Below are 22,133 nucleotides of genomic sequence, written 5' to 3'. Positions count from 1 at the left end.
ATTAAGAAAATAAAATAAACACGAAATGGATTTTTTGAAAATTCTAACTGTATATAACCCCTTAAGTTGCGAGACATCATTTTTTAGTGGGAGAATTGGAAATGGAAAATATTTTCATTGAGATCTAATAGGACTCTAGACGTTTTATAAGCGCCGAAGAATGTTACTGATTTGGTATTTCCTGTTTCCATTTACAACACAAAACAAAAAACACTATTATTAAACAAACAACAAATTATTAAGCAAAATAAATAAAGTGATTTTTGATTATACAAATATCCAATAAATTACTTTCGCGCCGTTCATCTTCGAAACGGCTTCAAAGTAAATTGGTTACATTTATTGTAAAGAGCTTCATTAGATTTGGTGTTGTTGGTATACTTTTTCTTCCCATTTCTTTTACTTCTGCAGCATTCTTTGGATGCAGCTGTTGCAACTGCAGGTAGCAGCAGCTGACGAAACTAGTTTTCATCAACCAACCATTAAAGGTCATTGACTAGGTCGCTGGCATTCAAAAATTCAGATATTGAAAGATTCTAAAAAATTGTAAATTTAGTTGTAATTAAACACGCAAAGCGACGGTTGATATTGCATTTCAGTGATTTGTCAGTGAGAATGAAGCGATTTGTTGTATTTTATTTGTTTTGCTTTTGTACTTCATTTGGGTTAGGCAATGCCGCAATTGATGTGGACAGCAAATATTTCCAACAATTCAAGGTACATATACATATACATATTTACATTCACATAAATAAATTGTGGTAGTTACATTTATAATAAGACATATGCAAGGTGCCGCAAAAATAATCATCTAATATTTACCGGAAATGACGGAAAGGAGCCAACTACAAAGATTAATTTAAGCATTTATATGTTCTTCAAAAAGTCACAAAATTATACGAAGGTGTGTCATTATATACTCAATTGTTCTTCTAATTGAAATTGAAAAGCAGTCAAAACGGCTTCCTTAGGCATTCTAGTGTTAACAGTGATAAGTCTGAGAAGTGTTCTCAGTTTGGTGATTTTGATTAAATTTAATTATTGTTGACTCTATTCAGCAAAATTTAATTATTTTGGTTTTTTGGTCGAGCTTCTTCTAGTATTTGTGGTGTGAGTCTTTATGTTGGAGGGATTTACAGTTTTATGCCGCCTCCGAACCGCCGATAATTTTTCATGAAGAGCTGGTCATGGCAGAAATACAGCCAGAGGTTTGCCACCGCTATTATAAATAACTTTTTTTATCATCTGGTGTTTCGAGCCCGAGATTGCTAACCCGTGCACTACCGAATGGAAGTCATGCACCACCCCATTTGGCTAAGGCGACCGCTTTGAATCTGAATTTGAAGTCAGATACTTCGCGTGATATTTTTGTTCGCATTTGAGCATGTTTGCATGCTAACTTCTAACGGAATGTGCTTCTTGGTTAGAAGCACTAGCTCGGCTTTCTCTGTGGCTAATTTGAGGCCACGTGAATCTAGGCATGTTTGTCTTCATCTCATGACTCGGTTAAGTTTTCTACGAGTTTCTTCAAGGTTTTGTGCTATGATGACTGCAGCAATATCGTCTGCGTATCCGATTAGAAAGGCACTATCAGGCATTTCTATATTGAATATCTCGTCATAACTAATGTTCCACAAGTCGAGACCGACAATTGATCTTTGTTCTGCTCTGGATGTAACGTCTTTACAACAAGAACCCTCTGGGTTTGATTTTTAGTCGAATTTTAGTTTGATAGACGAGTTTGCGATCTCGTAAGTAATTCCTTATTATGCGCTCTATGTATGCCGGAATTTTGAACCTTAGCTCCAAGGTGGCTAATATGTTCGCTCATCTTACGCTATTCAAAGCGTTTCTTACATCTAAGGGGGCAAGGAGGACTGACTATGTCTTCTGGATTGAATACTGCCCTGTTGCGCTTTTCCTACGCTGTTTATGACAGTTTCGATTACCCCTATTGTAGACTTTCTGCGTCCAAAGCCGTGCTGTCTTGCTAATAATCTTCCGGCGTTATCCATGACTGCGGCCAGTCGAGGCTTTATCAGTCTTTCAAGGTCCTTCTGCTTCTGCTGGGCAGGAATTAAAGCAGCAATAAAAATCGTAGATAATATTTTTTCGAGAAAGGCAACTCGAACCTCTCATCAATATATCAGTCATTATGCATGCTCGCCGCAGTCATAGATAACGTTGGAGCATTATCAGCAAGACAGCACGGCTTTGGACGCGGAAAGTCTACAATAGGGGTAATCGAAACTGTTGATGCCTTCCGTTTCGAGATGTTGATGTTCTCTTCTGTAGCGCCAGTTAGGATGTCTATAATGTTTCGCGAACATCCCAAATGCATATATGAGGATGACGCTGAACATACATTCTTCCAATCCAAGCGTTGGAAATAAGAACGTCGAGTGCTGGAGAATGCAGTCAGCCACATAACCACAGTAAATTCTAAGCAGCGAGAAAAAGTGGGAGATCATTAGTGGATAAAAAAACGAGGCCTGGACGCAGACACATTGGAAGATGGAGCTTCCCTCTGAAGTAATGCAAATGCGGTTCCAGGGTGGGCGACGGTTCCAAACGAGTGCGAGTTTTTTAATCTCCGCACATAACATTGCTGCGACGGCAACTTTGAAGATGCATTGGACATTCTAAACCCTCTCATTCGCAAAAAAAAAGTATGTTTCGCCCATATATTAATTTGTTCTTCTTTGTTGGCTGTAATGCGACCATTATCATCCTTCAGAGGGTAACTTGTAATAATTGTTTGGTAATTAGCCGCTTTGTTACTTTGTATATTTTTTCGGTGAGCCTCGGCCACTTTCTTAACGCCTTCTGCTAGTTCTTGGGTCAATTATCTTTTGTCACGTCGAGCGCTTCGTTTGCCTCACTTATTTAGTTCAGCGAATTTTACTTTTAATTGTGTTTTAGTATTTCTTATCTTTGCAACATTAATGTGCATTAAATCTTTTATTTCTTGGACAAGCGCAAGCGTTCTTTCTGATGTACATTCTGATAGCCTTGCTGTTCTTTAGCTGTCTTTAAAAAAATATTTTGCGATGCAGTGATCTTAAATGTTAATTAAAAAATAAATAAATACTCGAAACTTTTGAATATCTCGCGCTTCTAGCCTACGAGTATCTATTGGAATAAAAAAAAATTTATATTTGCAAAATTCATAATATTAATATTTTTATACCGGCTAGTTTTCAAAATATTTCTCTATTTCAGTTAGTTTATGGCAAACACTATGAAACCGACAGCGAAGAGCGCAGGAGAGAAGGTGTATTTCTAAAAAATTTCGCGCTCATTGAAGAACACAACCTGAACTATACGAAGGGACTCAGCAACTTTGAGTTGGGTGTAAATGAATATGCCGACTTGAGCGCAGAGGAGTTTGCTAGTTTGTTGATTGGCAACGAGGACATCCACGAGTGAGTCGAATTTTAGCCATCGTCAAATCTAAAATTAAACAAAAATATAATATTTTCGCTTTGATAAATAAATAGTATGCCAAGTGTATTTAAGCAAGGCGCCACCTTTATACCACCAGCCAATGTTGAATTTCCAGCAGCAGTGGATTGGCGTGAATTGGGTGCTGTAACGGAAGTCAAAAAGCAAAGTATACATACATATACACATACACCTACGACTACACATATACGAATTAAAAATGTTTGTTAACACTACTTGTCCACTTCACCTTCTATGTAGATCGATGCGGTTCTTGTTGGGCTTTTGCTGCCACTGGCGCTTTGGAGGGGCAACATTTTCGCAAAACGTCGAAACTCATTTCACTCTCGGAGCAGAACCTAATAGACTGCACTATTACTTACGGAAATAAGGGTTGCCGTGGTGGCAATAAGGAACGCAGCTTCTTGTATGTGCGCGACAATGGTGGCATCAATTCAGCAGCTGTGTATCCATATCGCGCGCAATTAGGGCCGGAATGTTTGTTTGATGCGTCTGCGATAGTTGCGACCAGCAAAGGTTTTGTCCGACTAACACCCGATGATGAATACAATCTATTGGCTGCTGTAGCCACGGTGGGCCCGATTGCTGTGAAAATCAATTCCCATTGTCTGCGCCAACAATTCTATAGGCAGGGAATTTTTGATGACGATGCTTGTGGCGAAGGCCAACCAAATCATGCGGTACTTGTGGTTGGCTATGGACGAGATAATGTGACGAATACAGACTATTGGATATTGAAGAATTCGTGGGGTGTTAGTTGGGGCATGGATGGTTATATAAGAGTACCGCGCCATGTCAACTATGGGGGTATTGCAAGGAGTGCGAGCTACCCGTTGGTGTGAATTTCGCTGTGTACGGACTGAATGTTTCGAAATGATGAATTAGTAATGGGCAAATAACTTTCAAAAAAATAATGTGCAAAGAATATGTAACTACATTAAAAAAGTAAAAAAAAATGTCCGTGTCTCTTATTGGAAAAACATATGAATAAAGAAAGAAGGTAATTCTATGCGAAAATATATATCGCATCCCTATTTAAAACATGGAGTTGACGCATCAAGATTAACCCTCCGTTGTGCACTTTTTTTAAACCTTCGGTCGGGCCTTTTTGCGTCCTGTTCCTTTTTAAAAGGTTATATCCTTAAATCGATAGAAAAATAATTTTAGGTAGCTCAAGTCGTCAGCTATAATAGAAATATGATAATTTCACGCCCAAAGTATAAAAAGCTGGTCAGACCGGGTTCCCAACAGAGTGTTAAAAGAATTCGATATAGCTCGTTCAAGTGATGATTATAATTGCATAGAAAGTTGGGCTTTTAGAAAACATTTGCCACATTTGTTTTTTTTTTTTTTTGTTCATTTCCTTTTAGTTCAAAAATTAGATTTTTAGAATTTTTTAGATTAGATTTTTCCACCACAACGTCCATAATTTTTAAATAGACGATACTAAATATTGCAAAACAAAAATGCACTCCTCAACCCCAAAAACCGTATCCTTCATCAGCGCATTACTTGCATTGTGGCTGCTAAAACAAGCAACAGCAAAGAAAAACACACAGTTACACATTGCATCAGTGGCGTCAGCAAGAGGTAATAATAGCGCAGACACACCAAAATTTAGCGAAGTCCTCAACCATCTGTGCGATCCTTCTGACAGAAAACATTCAAACACAGATAGCGCTACAAGCTGTTAGAAAGCGTTGTTCCCAAGGAACGACAGGTGGGCACTCCCACTACTTAGGTCTGGTAGAAGCAGGCTAATCACCTACCCTGCCAGAAAGCAAATATAGATTAACGATTCCAACGCAAGCTGAGTCTTGTCGAAACCCTATGCTCCCGAGTAGAGTGAACAAGGAAAAACAAGAATATTTCAACCAAACAATAACAGGGGAACTTCCTATTTATTTTTAGACTAATAATAAAATAGGCTAAACAGCTTAGATGCGCTCTCGGTAAGGTGAGATAGCCACCCTAATGTAGTATAACCCACCTTCTTTCTCGCTTTATCATGCCATGAAGTCATAAAATGAGACGCCAACTTTTTAGCACAATCTGGTATTCCTAACACCAAAAAATCAAATCGGGGGGATGTATGTACATGCAAGGTGGCGCAAAAAAAAAATTTCTAATTTTTGCCAATGACGTCGTACGTCAATTATATTTGAGTCTTGTGAACTAAGTAGATAGCTGCAGTATACAAGCAACCCAATAGACAAGCAACGGAGCGCGTAAAGGTTAAAATAAAGATTTCCATCCAATTCCGAGGCATCTCCCTCGACTGCATTCGTATAATTCGATATTTGGCTCAGGTGGGTCACCCGTCGCAGTGGCAAAGCGGGAAACTGCTGGGCTGATGAATTGGCCTGACAGGGGATACCCGAGACGGTTTCACCGCGCAATAAGATGTTTGCGGTTGCCTTGAGAACCTGTGGCCTGCTCTTGGAAAGATGGGCCTCGTACCAACTCAGCGAGCGCTGGGCTAATGCGTAGACATGCAAAGCCGTGACATGCTTCAAGCCAAGCGTAGATCTGGGGCGCTCGAGAGAACTTCCGAGGCTGACAAAGCCACAGCTCTCAAATTTGGTGGGTGTCTTTACCGGTCATTAACCCTTAGGTATCTATGTGGTGAAACTTAAGATTACCTCAAGTCCTGTCTGCAGAAGCTGTCTGGAGGATGAAGTGGAATCATCTCAGGACCTACTGCTCTCGTCATCCTAAGATTCAGATATCTGGGCTCTCACTTTTTTGCTACACCTGCGAATATAGCAAGTTTAAACATTACACACCTGGTGAATTTCATCAGTAACTTCAAGCGGTTATATGTATGTATGTATATATAATTGACGCGTACACCCTTGCCGAGCTCCTCCTCCTACTTGATGTTGTTCCACAAATGGAGGGACCTAAAATTTTAATCCGACCCCGAACGGCAGATATTTTTTTATAGGGAGCTTTTCCAAGGCAGAAATTCATTCGGAGGTTTGCCCTTGTCTGCCGAGGGACGACCGCTGTTAGAAAAAACTTTTTCTTCATTTTGGTCTTTCACCGAGATTCAAGCCTACGTTGTCTCTTAATTCTGAATGGTATTCTCGCACCAACCAATTCGGCTACGGCGGCCGCTTGAAGCGGTTAACGCAATGTAATTAGTCACCGTACGGAAATCATCCTCCAATCCAAAGCCTCTTCTTCCTTATTTCCTCGTGTTCGGGTTTTTCCTTTCCCTCTGTTTTTCCCCCGTATGGCATCACAATGGACAAATTTTATTCATTGTCTCAATGGGCATTCGCTTAGTAAAACACAAATTATCTCTCTACCTAAAACCCTAACTTCGCGTTTTCTAAATTACGAGGGGTGTTCAAAAATATGGTGAATTTTTCATTTTTCTCGAAAAATATATTATTTATTTATTCATCAATCTCTATTTTATCTCCTTGAAAGTAGTTCCCCTCAGATATAATACACTTGTGCCAGTGTGTTTTCCAATCCTCGAAGCAGTTCTGATATGCACTTTTTGGTATGTCCATGAGCTCTCTCAGCGATTCGATTTTGTATCTCCTAAGGCATGATAACGGTGTTGTTTTTTGCCAAATAATCTCCCACAAGCAAAAATAAGTGAGCCATGCATATTTTTACCACAATTCCTTGCGTTTTTTTTTTCGTATTGCTTGATGCAAATGGCGCAGAACTTCAAGATAATACTCCTTATTTGCCGTACGATCTTATGCTAAGCACTCCTAATGCACTACGCCATGGCAATCGAACAAAACAGTGAGCAAAATCTTGACATATGATGGAACTTGGCGTGCTTTTTTTGGTTTGGCTCTCCTGGACTCTTCCATTGGAACGATTGGGCTTTGGTTTCGATGTCATAACTATATACCCATGATTTGTCACCAAATATTACCCTTTTAAGCAAATCTGGACCATGGTTGGCGTCATTCAACAATTCCTGAGCGATGCTCATGCGACATTATTTTTGGTTAAAATTCAGCATTTTTGGAAGGAACTTCGCTGCCACATGTTTCATGCCCAAAATTTCTGAAAAGATCGCATACGACATCCCAACTTGTGATTCGACGATTCTCTAAACAATTTTCTTCACTTTCTCAAAATTTTCATCGGTTGTTGATGTGCTGGGGCGTCCAGAGCAAGCGTCGTCATTCAGATCTTCTCGACCTTCTGGGAAAAGCTTGTACCACTTGTAAACATTTTTTTGACTCTCCCTTCTATACCACTGTCAGCATTTCAAGAGCTTTTGAGCTCTTATTTCCATGTTTTACACAAAATTTGATGCAACTTCTTTGATCCATTTTCTTCGATAGCAGAAAATCGCCCAACACTCAAAACACTTGTCTTATTTACGCCTCTCGCAAACAAACTAAACGATGCTATATTGCTAGAACCATGAACACATCTTCGAGACGAGTGTACCAATATAAAAAACTAAGATTCGAAAAGCGAATGTACTCAGCCAGCGAAATTTGAAAATTCACCTTATTTTTTGAACACACCTCGTATATCATCTGCATATGTACAAAGCTGGAACGGCTTGTTATATACTCCCATTTGGATTTATTTCGGTTATTGATGCGTGTAGGGCTAGGTTGAATACCAATGTTGATAAAGCGTTTCCATGTCTTGCCCTATAATGGGAAATGACTCTGAGCTCACTCCTTGATAAACATAGCGATAAAAATACAGTATAAAGCGATATTGCATTACAACTGCGTTAGATTTTCTGCCGAATTTTGCTCTACCTTTTTAGTAGTACTTTTACTTCAAGTGTATTTTGTTGTTGTTTTGAGCTATTCAGCTCTTTTGATCCAGTGGGGAACCCCTAAATGTATTTTAACTTCATTTAAAGCTTTATATTTTATGCACAATTTTTTGCATGTGGGGACTTCCGTAAAAAACCGTTAAAAATGAGTAAACGTTCCCGCGAAGTACGAGCAGTGTGAATCACATTTGATTATCAATGCGGCAGTATATTTGTATATTTTTAAATAAGCATACATATCCATATATGTATGTATTTCTATGTATTTGTGTATATGTATATGATTATGTTGTCAACAAGTTCAAGTATGGATTTGTAGATGTGTGGTGAAAACGCCCAGCAACTTGGAATTAAGACGCCTCTGAGCAGCTCACGTTGTGAATGTAGCGGCTCTCGAGAGATACTATGAATATTCTTTATCAGTGACAGAGAGTAAGGGAGCCAGCCATCAGTTGCAAATTTTTGTGCAATTTTTTTTTATATACCTTTGATGCGAAGAAAATTTCAATCAACTGAATTTGTGTACTTAGAATTACTAGATTTAATTAATGCTAATTATTTGATAAATTTAGATAAACGCATAGGCAAAAGTTGTATTGTAGTATGCCATACGATTCCCGTATTTCAATTCCACATATCGAGATCGAAGCTGGCGCCAAACTCGATAAAGGATGAAGTTAAAGTCAAATGCTTAACAGCTGAGTTGTCATTAAGGCCCTTCCATGTGCTATAAAACCTTCAGTTTCCCATAATTGTGCTGTATTAGGTACCTAGCCACTATGCGATCGTGGGCGATAAAGTCGTCGACGAGCTCCACCGACGAGGAGTACTAGCAAACAGCATTACGGAGACGGAACCATTTCATGTTATGTTATGTTATGTTATGTTATGTTATGTTATGTTATGTTATGTTATGTTATGTTATGTTATGTTATGTTATGTTATGTTATGTTATGTTATGTTATGTTATGTTATGTTATGTTATGTTATGTTATGTTATGTTATGTTATGTTATGTTATGTTATGCTATGTTATGTTATGTTATGTTATGTTATGTTATGTTATGTTATGTTATGTTATGTTATGTTATGTTATGTTATGTTATGTTATGTTATGTTATGTTATGTTATGTTATGTTATGTTATGTTATGTTATGTTATGTTATGTTATGTTATGTTATGTTATGTTATGTTATGTTATGTTATGTTATGTTATGTTATGTTATGTTATGTTATGTTATGTTATGTTATGTTATGTTATGTTATGTTATGTTATGTTATGTCATGTCATGTCATGTTATGTTATGTTATGTTATGTTATGTTATGTTATGTTATGTTATGTTATGTTATGTTATGTTATGTTATGTTATGTTATGTTATGTTATGTTATGTTATGTTATGTTATGTTATGTTATGTTATGTTATGTTATGTTATGTTATGTTATGTTATGTTATGTTATGTTATGTTATGTTATGTTATGTTATGTTATGTTATGTTATGTTATGTTATGTTATGTTATGTTATGTTATGTTATGTTATGTTATGTTATGTTATGTTATGTTATGTTATGTTATGTTATGTTATGTTATGTTATGTTATGTTATGTTATGTTATGTTATGTTATGTTATGTTATGTTATGTTATGTTATGTTATGTTATGTTATGTTATGTTATGTTATGTTATGTTATGTTATGTTATGTTATGTTATGTTATGTTATGTTATGTTATGTTATGTTATGTTATGTTATGTTATGTTATGTTATGTTATGTTATGTTATGTTATGTTATGTTATGTTATGTTATGTTATGTTATGTTATGTTATGTTATGTTATGATATATTATATTTTGCCATGTTATGTTGGCCGCCGTAGTCGAATAGGTTGATGCGTGACTACCATTCGGAATACAGAGAGAGCGTAGGTTCGAATCTCGGTGAAAGACCAAAATGAAGAAAAAGTGTTTTTCTAATAGCGCTGCCCCTCGGCAGGCAACGGTAAACCTCCGAGTGAATTTCTGAAATGAAATAGATCCTCATAAAAAATATTTGCCGTTCGGAGTAGCCTTGAAACTGTAGGTTTCTCCATTTGTGGAACACCATCAAGACACAAGAGCACTCCACAAATAGAAGAAGGAACTCGGCAAAATACCCAGAAAGGGTGTACGCGCCAATTCTATATATATATAATATATATGTATAACTATCTATATTCGTCCAGATTGTATAGAACGCGAAGAAATACAGACACCTTAAACCGCAAGAAATACTTTCCGTAGTATAACCGCAAACACAGACGTCCCTTTTCGTTCCATAAAATCATGGATTTTTTGAACTTTTTCATTATCAATCCCGGGTTTTTTAACAATAATGTAAATAATATAAATGCATGAAATGAATAAACGCACCACGCTCAGTTGACTACTTAAATTCAAAATGAAAAGACATATTTGTATTCACAAAATTACGCTGGCACTTTTTGTGCTGTGCATTTGTGGCGTAAAGGTATGGACAAAAGTATTAAAAGCTTAAATACAATTCTACCCATTTCTTTACTGATATAATACAAAACTATTTACACATATGATTTCCCTAGTGCGAAATCACAATTGTACCAGATGCTCTCTACTATAATATAACAACAACACCACGTGCCGATCTCTACCATATGCATAATCAGCGTCAGTTTACCGTCAATGTGAAGGAACTGGAGCAGAGCTTGCTGAACTTCAAGGCCAGCTATCATGCGCGCCTAGACGTTATCGGCCTAAATATAGATCTATTAGAGACGAAATTGGAGGAAGTGGATAATAGATTGAATCCGTTAATGCTGTTGGACGACATCAACGATTACTGTGTGCAAAAGCATCGCGTCAAACTGCCACAAATTACCCAATTGACAATCAAAATGAAGAAATGTACTCTGAAGGGTACCAATGCATACGCTGGCATTGTATCGGCTGCGGAAAGGACACTGAGGAATCTGAAGAGCTACTACACCAACACGCTCGCCTCAGCTGTGAATGATTGCAAGACGAAGCATGCGGGTAATTTTGCGGAGAGCAACTACACGACGTGCGTCTCAACAGCGGTGAGTTCAATCCCAAAAAAAATCATTTTAAAATACGAATTAAAAATATCGAATGTGTGTTTTAATAATATATAGGTGAACAATGCAGCAACAAAGACCCACGCCGATACGAATAAGTTCCAAAATCAAATGAAGACAGCTGAGTGCACTGCCGGCACGAAAGTGCGTGAGATCTTCGATTGCTATAGCGTAAAAGTGTTTTCCGCTATCAAAATTATTGGTGAAGTTATGGAATTGGTGGAGAATTGCATTACCGGTCAGAAGTTTTGCCCCTCTTGTGGTGATGAGACAGCATTCACAAAGGGTCGGTGTCCCTATCATTTGGGTTGGCATCTGGCCGAAAGCGACTTAACTAGCGAGAAAATAAATAATCCCTTCAAAGGAATCTCCAAAACGACACCCTGTCTGCAGATCAATTTTATTAATATACGAAGCGCATAGCGTTGGCTTAGCGTCGGTTTTTGTTCAATTGGATGCAGTTGGTCTGATTTATAAATATATTATTATGCGGTGGTTGCAGCAGAAATAAAATTTTGTACGTAAAGACAGGAAAATGGCTATATAATCGCCAATAATTTCATGTGCATATGCACATATACGAGTATGTGTGTGTAAAGTGTGTTCGAAAACCCTGGAAATATTTATAATGAACCTAAAATTCATTGCTTTAAGGCAATGTAATAAAACTCTCCATTATTGTCATCGAGCTCATTTCATGGTAGACTCCTGGAAAAGTGCTATTTCGAAGGGAATCGAACCAAATATTTGTGCCATTCTAGTAAAATTAAGTACCCAATTAAATTCAATTGGCTGACTCTAGAAACAATGTCACATTTAGGTGAGGGTTTAATTTACACCGGTGAAAAAATTTTTATTCTGTGTTTTGGATATCAAATTCATTTTTTTGAAGTGAAAACTTCTTTAGAATCGTTGGGAGTGATTTGAGAAAAAGTGAAACGAAAAAGCGACTCTCTTGGCTACGAAGCGTTATATTATATGTTGATATAAACGTAGCGACGAACTAAATAACTTTTAGGCCAGCGCCGACAGCATGGCGCGGTAGCCGAGCGACTAGCAATGTGAGCTTCCGATCCAAAATCCTTGGTTCGAATCACAAGAAAAAATTTTTTTTTATACAGTTATTTTATTTTATTTTATGATATGTTTATGACGAGCTTTTTTTCATGGCAGAAATACACTTGGTGTTTTGCCATTGCCTGCTGAGGGGTGAGCGCTATTAGAAAAAAATAGTTTTCCTTAATTTTGGTGTTTTCACCGAGATTCGAACTGACGTTCTCTCTGTGAATTCTGAATAGTAGTCACGCACCAACCCATTCGGCTACGGCGTTCGTTAAATTTTACTGATGCAAAAATGAGGAAAAATATTTGAATAAAGTTTGCTTACTGTTTACACATTTTCCAAAGGTGACGGAGAACCAAAAAAAAGTCGATTTTCAAACAAATACGAGTGCATATGTGTAATTGTGTTAGAGTTTCGGTCACGCCCCAGCAAAACCTGCGTGCATATGTGTTTGTAACATTCAAAAAAATGTAATTGTGTTAGAGTTTCGGTCACGCAGGTTTTGCTGGGGACGCTCATAATAGCAACCGCGTGTGTATTTTTATATTCGTAAATATTTTCATTTTTAAATATTTACCGCAATTATGCCGAAAAATAATGCAGAAAAGTGTCGTGAATATCGACAGAAAAAAAAATCAATAAATAGCATCACGGAATTCATTCACGAAAATTTAATAAAGTATACACCAGAAGTATCGCGGATACTTAGAAAAGATTACGATAAAGTTCCAATGATTTTAAGTGGCGATTTTAACGTAAATTTTGCATTGGACACAGCGGTTCCTTCAATTGACTTTCTCAATAAAACATTCAATTTAAAAATGTGTAACAATCGCACTGAATCGACAACACGATCAAAAACAACATTTGACGCGGTATTTCAAAGATATGTTGACAACATCGAAAGCAAAGCATTTGTATCATATTTTAGCTATCATAAGACACTCGTATCATTTGTTGAAATTGAAAACATTGAGGATGAATAATAATAAAATGAAGAAAATAAAATATGAACTTTATAGCAATATTATAATGAACCTATAATTATCACGCTCCTAATGCTGCTTTCGTCTCATTCTCTCTCAGTTTGTTTTACGGAAGGTTTCACTTCTATCGCGTCTAACCGGTAGACTGGTATTTTTTGTTTCGCTCCGTTATGGGTATTTTCCTGAGCCTCTCATTAGTACATTGGGCAATGTGCAAAGACATGCTTCTTGGAAACAATTTGCGAAAAATTTCGTAGGGGGTTGAGTGGCGCCCAATATTTAGTGCAATTTTGCATTCGCGGTGGTTACTAACCGATTTTCTTGAAACAAATGACTCATTCGGTGTGCTCCAAATAACCGTGTCTGAGTCTTCCTCACCTCGTGCAGGTTGATCGTCTATGCCACCATTCTCGTCACTCAATCCGGTCTCCTCTGAATCGCTGAAAGAATCGTCATTGCCAGTGGTTTTATCTAACTCAGGACTATAAATATCATCACTTTCGTCACTAAAATCAGTTCCTGGTTTCATGGATTCATCATTATCTTCTCGAAGTAATGCGCTAATTTGATCGCGATTTAATTTCGACATTTTTGCTGTCTACGAGGTTGCAAAAATAAAAAAAATTAGCTGTGTGATACATTATGTACAACGTACTGCTGGGACATATATGTCCCTATATAAAGCCCTGCTGGGACACATACGTCCCAAAATTAATTTTCGCTGAATATTTTTCACAAAACTCTTATTAAAATATATATTTGTACTTACCAGTAAAAGGGCAATATTTTTCTTTAGAAAAATCAACACTTCTTATAAAAATAGGTCTTATTTCACCAAAATTACGCGTAAATTTGATGCAATATTAGCGACTGCTCACAAACAACTGATCAGAACTAAGCACGATTTAAACAGTGTGGAATGCGGATAACGGTAAATTGTAAGTATTGTTCGCAGCTACTGATTGAGACATTTTGGTTGAGTTTCCTATGGAAATTGCAAGCTTCATGGTGAAGTGAACATGCTGTGGGATATCAGTGTCCCAGCAGTAGCGAAAGGGTTAAGTTAAGTTTTTAAGTTAAGTTAAGTTACGATTTTAAGATAAGATATCTTGAGTTAAGTTTTTAAGTCAAGTTAAGTTAAGTTAAGCTACGTTTTTAAGTGAAGCAAAGTTATGCTTTTAATTCAAGTTAAATTACGTTTTTAAGTGAAGTTCAGTTACGTTTTTAAGTGAAGTTAAGTTACGTTTTTAAGTGAAGTAAAGTTATGTTTTTCAGTTAAGTTAAATTACGTTTTTATGTTAAGTTAAGTAAAGTTTTTAAGAAAAGTTAAGTGTTTAACTTAAGTTAAGTCACGTTTTTAAGATAAGTTAAGTTGAGCTAAGTTTTTAAGTCAAGTTAAGTTAAGTTTTTAAGTGAAGTAAAGTTATGTTTTTAACTTAAGTTAAATTAAGTTAAGTTAAGCTTGAGCTAAGAAACTTTAAGGTTTCGAGGGACTAAGATTTCAAAAAAATAGTTTTATCACTACATATTATAAAACAAAGCCGCTTTTTCTGTCCCTATGTCCACGTAATCGCTTAAATCTTTAAAACTACGCAATGGATTTTGATGCGGTTTTTTTTTAAAGATAGATTGATTGAAGAGGAAGGTTTATATCTATACTAGCAACCCGCCCAGCTTCGAACGGGTATAAAATATATACCCTATGTCACTCACTGAAAAAATTATTAAAATCGATCAAGTAGTTGTGGCTTATTCATTACTGCCCGTGGCCCGCACGCGTTAAATTTGGAGTAAAACAATTCCCCTTTTTTTATAGCATGAAGATTTCCTGCTATCTTTGGGATATCTAAATTCATACCCTACATTTTTGCATATTAACTTTTTGCATTTTTACATATGTGTTTATTTTATTTTTACAACAATTACTATATTACAGAATGTCTTTATATACAACGTTCATAGCCTTCTTGTCATTAGACAATACAAACATGTTTTCTCTAGAGGTTACTCTTGAAAGAGCGACATACAGTTGGCCATGTGAAAAACAGTCAACACTCAAATTTAAGCCTGCAACGTTGAAGGTTTGACCCTGAGATTTATTAATGGTCATTGCAAAAGATGTCTTTACCGGAAATTGTAAGCGTTTAAATTGGAATGGTAGATCCGATGGTATCAGAGGGATTCGGGGAATCAATACATCTTCTCCGGTACCACATCCTGTGAGTATTGTGCACTCTATTATGAAAGTTTTCAGTGATTTTACTAGCAAACGCGTGCCATTGCAAAGTTTAGGTGGACTTAGGTTTCTTAATAAAATAACAGGACAACCTATTTTCAGCTCCATTTTGTGAGGAGGGAGTCCAGACGGGTTCAAAGAATTTAGAAATTCTGTAGGAAATTGAACAGCTTCTTCCAAATCGAGAACAGTATCGACCGAGTAGTATATTTTCGTCGGCGCATCAATCTTTGAAATAATCAAGTTATTTACTTTATCTACTTGTTCGTTAGTTGGTGACAGAATAGCTCTTTCTTTAAAGCAAGATATTGTCTTATAACTTATGTTATCAATGTCAGGATAGACATTGTTGACTAACCCTTGGATGTTGTCTATCAAAACACAAAGGTTTTCTAGGTTAATCCTTCCCTCACTTTGTATTAATTCTCCATTGCCAACTTTTAGTAGCATCTCTGGAAATAGCCTGTTCTCACGTGAAGATGACGAAACGCTCATATTAGTTTTAAGATCTAATTTGTTGACATGCGACCAAAGGTGGGATCTTTTTAGCGAAGCATTTATTTCGTCAGCACGTGTTCCTCGAGTCACAACTGGTAGGATTTGACGGAAATCTCCTGAGAACAGAATTGTACATCCACCCATAGGTGAATTTTTGTTGCGCAAATCGCGCATTGTCCTATCCAGTGCTTCCACAGACGTCTTGTTTGACATGGTAGCTTCGTCCCAGACTATTAATGAGCAGTCACGCATCAATTTTCCTGTATTGCTCTGTCTAGAAACACTACAGACGCTGTTATCATCATCGGTTGCGATTTTCAGCGGGAGCTTGAATGTAGAGTGTGCGGTTCGGCCTCCTTCCAAAAGAGTAGCGGCAATGCCGGATGACGCAACAGCTAACGCAATTTTTCCGGTAGATCTCACTTTTTTTAAAAGCAGATTGATTAAAAATGTTTTTCCTGTGCCTCCTGGGGCATCAAGGAAAAACAATTTCCCTTCATTGTTATCAATTGTTGATAGTAATGCAGTGAATACTTTTTTCTGATCGATGTTTAATCGTGGCTCATCTTGAGCTATATTTTGTAAAAGTCTCGTTTGATCGTATGATGTTTCTCTTGTGTACTCGGCACTATTAGTTAAATCAGAGTTAGTAGTATTAGCTGGCATCGGCAGCCCAAAATCCTTGATCGTTTTACCCGAAAGTAATTGCACTATTTTGTTTAATTCAAATAATGCTTCGTCAAATATGTTTTGGTCATATTGTACATCAACAGAGTTTGACTCTTGCCGTCGCCGAATCAGAATATCACTGGCCATATTTTCTTGAAATTTATTCCATAGACTAACAGAATCAGTTACTTGACAAAACACTACTATGACGGCAAATAAATATCTTAATGATGTAGCTGAACTACAAACAGCTGCTTCTGATAATGTATTTTCCCAGTGAGAATCGTCTTCCAAGAGCCCCATAGCTTTGCATGCTGCTTGATAAGTATTGTAAACAACACCTTGTAAAGTTCTTAGGTGAGCAAAGGATGTCGGGCCTTTTACAATATGAAGTAACATTCTCAGATAAAAGCATTCGCTGTTGTTGGGATGAATCACATAGACTCTGCCAAGAGCATCCGTTTTTTTTACTCCGGGGAAACCATCAACCGCAGTACCTTTTTTTCGCCGTTGAAAAGCTTTAGAACTCTGGTTCCATGTATAGTAACTTGGAACTCTGTCATATGTCAGTGTTTTCGCGAAATCATCTTGAGCACATAACTTGAAGAATGCTGTCAATGTTGTATCCGGCGGGTTATTAATAACTTCTTGTATATTGTTCTCAGTAAAATATACCCTTTGTCCATTTTCTAAATGAACTGCAAGGTGGACAATTGTGGGAGACCGGTCGTGCAGTTCGAATGATAAAATCCTCCATACAGCTTCAGAGCTGCAGATGTAACGTCCAGACTGATATATTTCCACTTCATTTGGTGATTGTATGCTGAAAGTGGCTTGATCACTGCCTTTATTAATGTACTTAGTAACATATTGGATTGATTTTATTGAATTGCACAACTCCACGTTGATGTGGGCATCAAAAATTTTCAAAAGGAGCGGATTATAGGGAACGATCCATCGGTTGTCAATATCAATGTTTCGGACGGTAGCAATTTGCCTACCCCCTTTTGGGGATCGTCGACGATATTTGGGGTATCCATCATCGCTAGTAATTGTTTGAGTTTGGAACAACTTCGGAAATTTTTTGGTGCATTTAGAATCTCGCATACATGGAGAATTCGGGTTTAAAGTCCCGCAAGGGCCGTGTACCATATGTTTCTTTACGATTTCGTATAGGATAGGATCTTCATCTTTATCCGGTAATTCAGCTGAAATAACCCTGTCAATTTGGTTTGGTCTAATTTTGTTCACTAACCACACCAGCAGGTGTACATGTGGCAAGCCACGCTTCTGCCATTCTATTGTGTACATATGACAGTGCGGCGGACCGAATATATGAGACTTGTTAATGAGGTGCAGAATTTTCTGTACTTTTAAATGGAAGACTCTGTTAACTATATCGTATCTGTCTTGTGGTGAATTGGTGTTAATATTTTCTCTGATTTCCGACCAATTTGGGTTACATGTTGCAGTTATAAATAAATCAGGTTTGCCGTACTTTCTGACGTAAGCCATGGCGTCTTGCGATTTTTCGTGTAAATATCGAGGTCCACCTGTGAATGATGAAGGTAGTATAACCAACTGCCCAATGCCGTTGTGGTGTTCATTCGCCTGTAAAGCATCCTGAAGATGAACGTAATTTTCGGCTCTCAATTTAGTTTGATTATTACGGATGTAGGCCAATCTCTCAGATTCAATTTTAGCATATTGATCTACCAAGTATTGGTTTGTTAACATTCCATATCTAAGCAAAGTGTTGAAATCATTACGTCTTGTCATTATACGGTAGCAATAGTAGTTCATACATGACACTGTTTTACGCAGAGGTGTACCACCGATTGGGTCAACTTGAGAAATATTAATAGCATAACCATTTTCTCCACGACATAGCATCAAAGGATATTGTAAGCTGTCATAAGATCTGTGTAACTCTGAAATTTTTTGCAAATTATCATCACGCCTATGCAATACAATATCTCTTTTGTCAAATTGCTGTCCGGCTATCACCACTGCTACTTCACTCGTGGAAGGCGGAGTATCTGCTGGAACACTCTCAATCGCAGTTTTGAAAGACTGTATGTAGCAATTATGAGAATGTAACATATCTTGGAGAGATCTAATCAAATCTCTATCAATTGGCCGTGCAACACTTGAACACCTCGTAGATGCTTGTGTATCTGGATCTGCAATAAAATATATTTGCAGGAATTTGTGATCATCGGGTGTAGTAGCGTTTTATTTCGCTGTAAAATTGTATGTGCATATAATTACATGGAACTCAGTACATACATAGATACATATGTACTACATATAGAAATAAAATATAGTATAGAAATAAAACGCTATTTTCACGTTCTATATTAGTAAATCCCACATAATTTACACGTTCCATGTCCGCTGAGCCACATATGGTTCAGGAAACGTGCGCCTGATAAGCACTGATACGTTCCTGAGCCATATGTGCGTCAGGGGGTATATAAACCACATGTGTTTCATGAACATGCAGAAGCAAAAATGTCCCTCTACGCTCATGGACCATATGTGTTTCAGGTAGAAATACCCTACATCCGTTTTTTTTTTAATTATTAGTATTATATAAAGCTATGACTACAAAAAAACTAATTATTCAAAAAACGCTGTTGGACGTGTCGGTCAATTTTGCATTTTTGTATTGGGACAGGGAACGTGTTAAAATACAGTTTTTGAATAGTTTTTATTGATTCGGAGCGCGTTTAGTTTGCTATCGATTCCATACAATAACATTTTTTGTCATTTACTTTTTACGACAACTAATAGCTTATTTTCGAAGTGATTTCAGCAAATAGGTACATCATTAATCCTTAACCAATTAAATACCTTAAATACATTGTTGTTTTAATATAGATCTATGTGTATGACTCTTTACAGCATATAATTGAAAAAAATATTTTTCAAGATATTACATCAGTAATTATCTTTTGTTTCTAAATGGTAAGTATTTACATATTTTTAACTGCGGTACATACTAATAATATGACAATTTGTGGATAGGTAATCATACATATAGAACTGAGTAAATTTTCACAAAAATTATAAAGTCATGGCTGGAAGACGTCGTCGTTCGTACATAGGTCGTAGTACAGTGGATGCCAGAAGACTACGTTCAGCAAGAGATGAAAAATCGTCAACGGAACGTGAGGCTCGCCGCAGTCAGATGCGGGATAGATATAGAGCTGAGAGAGAGAGGGAATCTTCAGTAGAGCGTCAGGTTCGTTGCAGCCGGGATCGAGATAGGCATACGGTTCAGAGGGACAGAGAATCGTCAGCAGAGCGTGAGGCTCGACTCAGTCAGCTTCGGGATAGATATAGAGCTCAGAGAGAGGGAGAATCTTCAAGAGAGCGTGAGCTTCGCCGCACCCGAGATAAGGACATACATCGAATAAAGAGAGCCAGAGAATCATCAGCACGAGTTACTAATTCATGGGTGAGTAAAGAAAATTCGGCCATGAATTATGATCCTTCGATTTCTTACAAGGACGACCGAATAGTATCAATAGGTACTATGTCAGTAGTGTGTGAACATTGCTTCGCATTGAAATTCAAGGACGAATCGAAAGGTATGTGTTGTTTACAAGGAAAAGTCAAATTAGAAGAAATTCTCCCTCCACCTGAACCACTTCACTCTCTTCTTACGGGTGATCATCAGAAATCTAATCATTTCATGCGCTATATACGCCATTACAATAAGGCTTTTCAAATGACCTCTTTTAAGAGTAAGCAAGTCGTTGAGCGTGGCTTCATGCCTACATTTAAAATTCAAGGCCAAGTATACCACTTAGCTGGGAGCTTGCTACCACTTCGACCCGATGATCACAAATTCCTGCAAATATATTTTATTGCAGATCCAGATACACAAGCATCTACGAGGTGTTCAAGTGTTGCACGGCCAATTGATAGAGATTTGATTAGATCTCTCCAAGATATGTTACATTCTCATAATTGCTACATACAGTCTTTCAAAACTGCGATTGAGAGTGTTCCAGCAGATACTCCGCCTTCCACGAGTGAAGTAGCAGTGGTGATAGCCGGACAGCAATTTGACAAAAGAGATATTGTATTGCATAGTCGTGATGATAATTTGCAAAAAATTTCAGAGTCACACAGATCTTATGACAGCTTACAATATCCTTTGATGCTATGTCGTGGAGAAAATGGTTATGCTATTAATATTTCTCAAGTTGACCCAATCGGTGGTACACCTCTGCGTAAAACAGTGTCATGTATGAACTACTATTGCTACCGTATAATGACAAGACGTAATGATTTCAACACTTTGCTTAGATATGGAATGTTAACAAACCAATACTTGGTAGATCAATATGCTAAAATTGAATCTGAGAGATTGGCCTACATCCGTAATAATCAAACTAAATTGAGAGCCGAAAATTACGTTCATCTTCAGGATGCTTTACAGGCGAATGAACACCACAACGGCATTGGGCAGTTGGTTATACTACCTTCATCATTCACAGGTGGACCTCGATATTTACACGAAAAATCGCAAGACGCCATGGCTTACGTCAGAAAGTACGGCAAACCTGATTTATTTATAACTGCAACATGTAACCCAAATTGGTCGGAAATCAGAGAAAATATTAACACCAATTCACCACAAGACAGATACGATATAGTTAACAGAGTCTTCCATTTAAAAGTACAGAAAATTCTGCACCTCATTAACAAGTCTCATATATTCGGTCCGCCGCACTGTCATATGTACACAATAGAATGGCAGAAGCGTGGCTTGCCACATGTACACCTGCTGGTGTGGTTAGTGAACAAAATTAGACCAAACCAAATTGACAGGGTTATTTCAGCTGAATTACCGGATAAAGATGAAGATCCTATCCTATACGAAATCGTAAAGAAACATATGGTACACGGCCCTTGCGGGACTTTAAACCCAAACTCAAACAATTACTAGCGATGATGGATACCCCAAATATCGTCGACGATCCCCAGAAGGGGGTAGGCAAATTGCTACCGTCCGAAACATTGATATTGACAACCGATGGATCGTTCCCTATAATCCGCTCCTTTTGAAAATTGTTGATGCCCACATCAACGTGGAGTTGTGCAATTCAATAAAATCAATCCAATATGTTACTAAGTACATTAATAAAGGCAGTGATCAAGCCACTTTCAGCATACAATCACCAAATGAAGTGGAAATATATCAGTCTGGACGTTACATCTGCAGCTCTGAAGCTGTATGGAGGATTTTATCATTCGAACTGCACGACCGGTCTCCCACAATTGTCCACCTTGCAGTTCATTTAGAAAATGGACAAAG

At 37.4% G+C, this 22,133-nt stretch overlaps 2 protein-coding genes across 2 annotated transcripts; both read left to right on the top strand.

Annotated features, from left to right (window-relative positions):
* Positions 1 to 615: 615 nt before the first annotated feature.
* Positions 616 to 4,307, top strand: LOC129237443 (procathepsin L-like). The gene is made up of 4 exons (XM_054872208.1): positions 616 to 717; positions 3,223 to 3,425; positions 3,501 to 3,613; positions 3,706 to 4,307. Exons 1-4 carry the CDS (start codon positions 616 to 618, stop codon positions 4,305 to 4,307), a joined length of 1,020 nt encoding a protein of 339 aa, XP_054728183.1.
* A 6,362-nt stretch (positions 4,308 to 10,669) lies between these two features.
* LOC129252763 (uncharacterized) lies at positions 10,670 to 12,017 on the top strand. Its single transcript, XM_054890958.1, has 3 exons — positions 10,670 to 10,745; positions 10,837 to 11,331; positions 11,407 to 12,017. Exons 1-3 carry the CDS (start codon positions 10,677 to 10,679, stop codon positions 11,770 to 11,772), a joined length of 930 nt encoding a protein of 309 aa, XP_054746933.1. The 5' UTR covers positions 10,670 to 10,676; the 3' UTR covers positions 11,773 to 12,017.
* The last annotated feature ends 10,116 nt before the right edge of the window (positions 12,018 to 22,133 follow it).

This window comes from Anastrepha obliqua, chromosome 1, assembly GCF_027943255.1.
Source record: "Anastrepha obliqua isolate idAnaObli1 chromosome 1, idAnaObli1_1.0, whole genome shotgun sequence".
NCBI classification, from domain to species: domain Eukaryota; kingdom Metazoa; phylum Arthropoda; class Insecta; order Diptera; family Tephritidae; genus Anastrepha; species Anastrepha obliqua.
This window is presented reverse-complemented; position numbering and strand designations above follow the sequence as displayed.

What these genes read in the sequence shown, in the direction of transcription:
- LOC129237443 (XM_054872208.1), top strand. Translation starts at nt 616, where the DNA reads ATGAAGCGATTTGTTGTATTTTATTTGTTTTGCTTTTGTACTTCATTT. An exon ending in AATATTTCCAACAATTCAAG is followed by an intron (nt 718 to 3,222) that starts GTACATATACAT and finishes TCTCTATTTCAG; the next exon opens with TTAGTTTATGGCAAACACTA. An exon ending in AACGGAAGTCAAAAAGCAAA is followed by an intron (nt 3,614 to 3,705) that starts GTATACATACAT and finishes CCTTCTATGTAG; the next exon opens with ATCGATGCGGTTCTTGTTGG.
- LOC129252763 (XM_054890958.1), top strand. Translation starts at nt 10,677, where the DNA reads ATGAAAAGACATATTTGTATTCACAAAATTACGCTGGCACTTTTTGTG. An exon ending in TGTGCATTTGTGGCGTAAAG is followed by an intron (nt 10,746 to 10,836) that starts GTATGGACAAAA and finishes TGATTTCCCTAG; the next exon opens with TGCGAAATCACAATTGTACC. An exon ending in CGACGTGCGTCTCAACAGCG is followed by an intron (nt 11,332 to 11,406) that starts GTGAGTTCAATC and finishes AATAATATATAG; the next exon opens with GTGAACAATGCAGCAACAAA.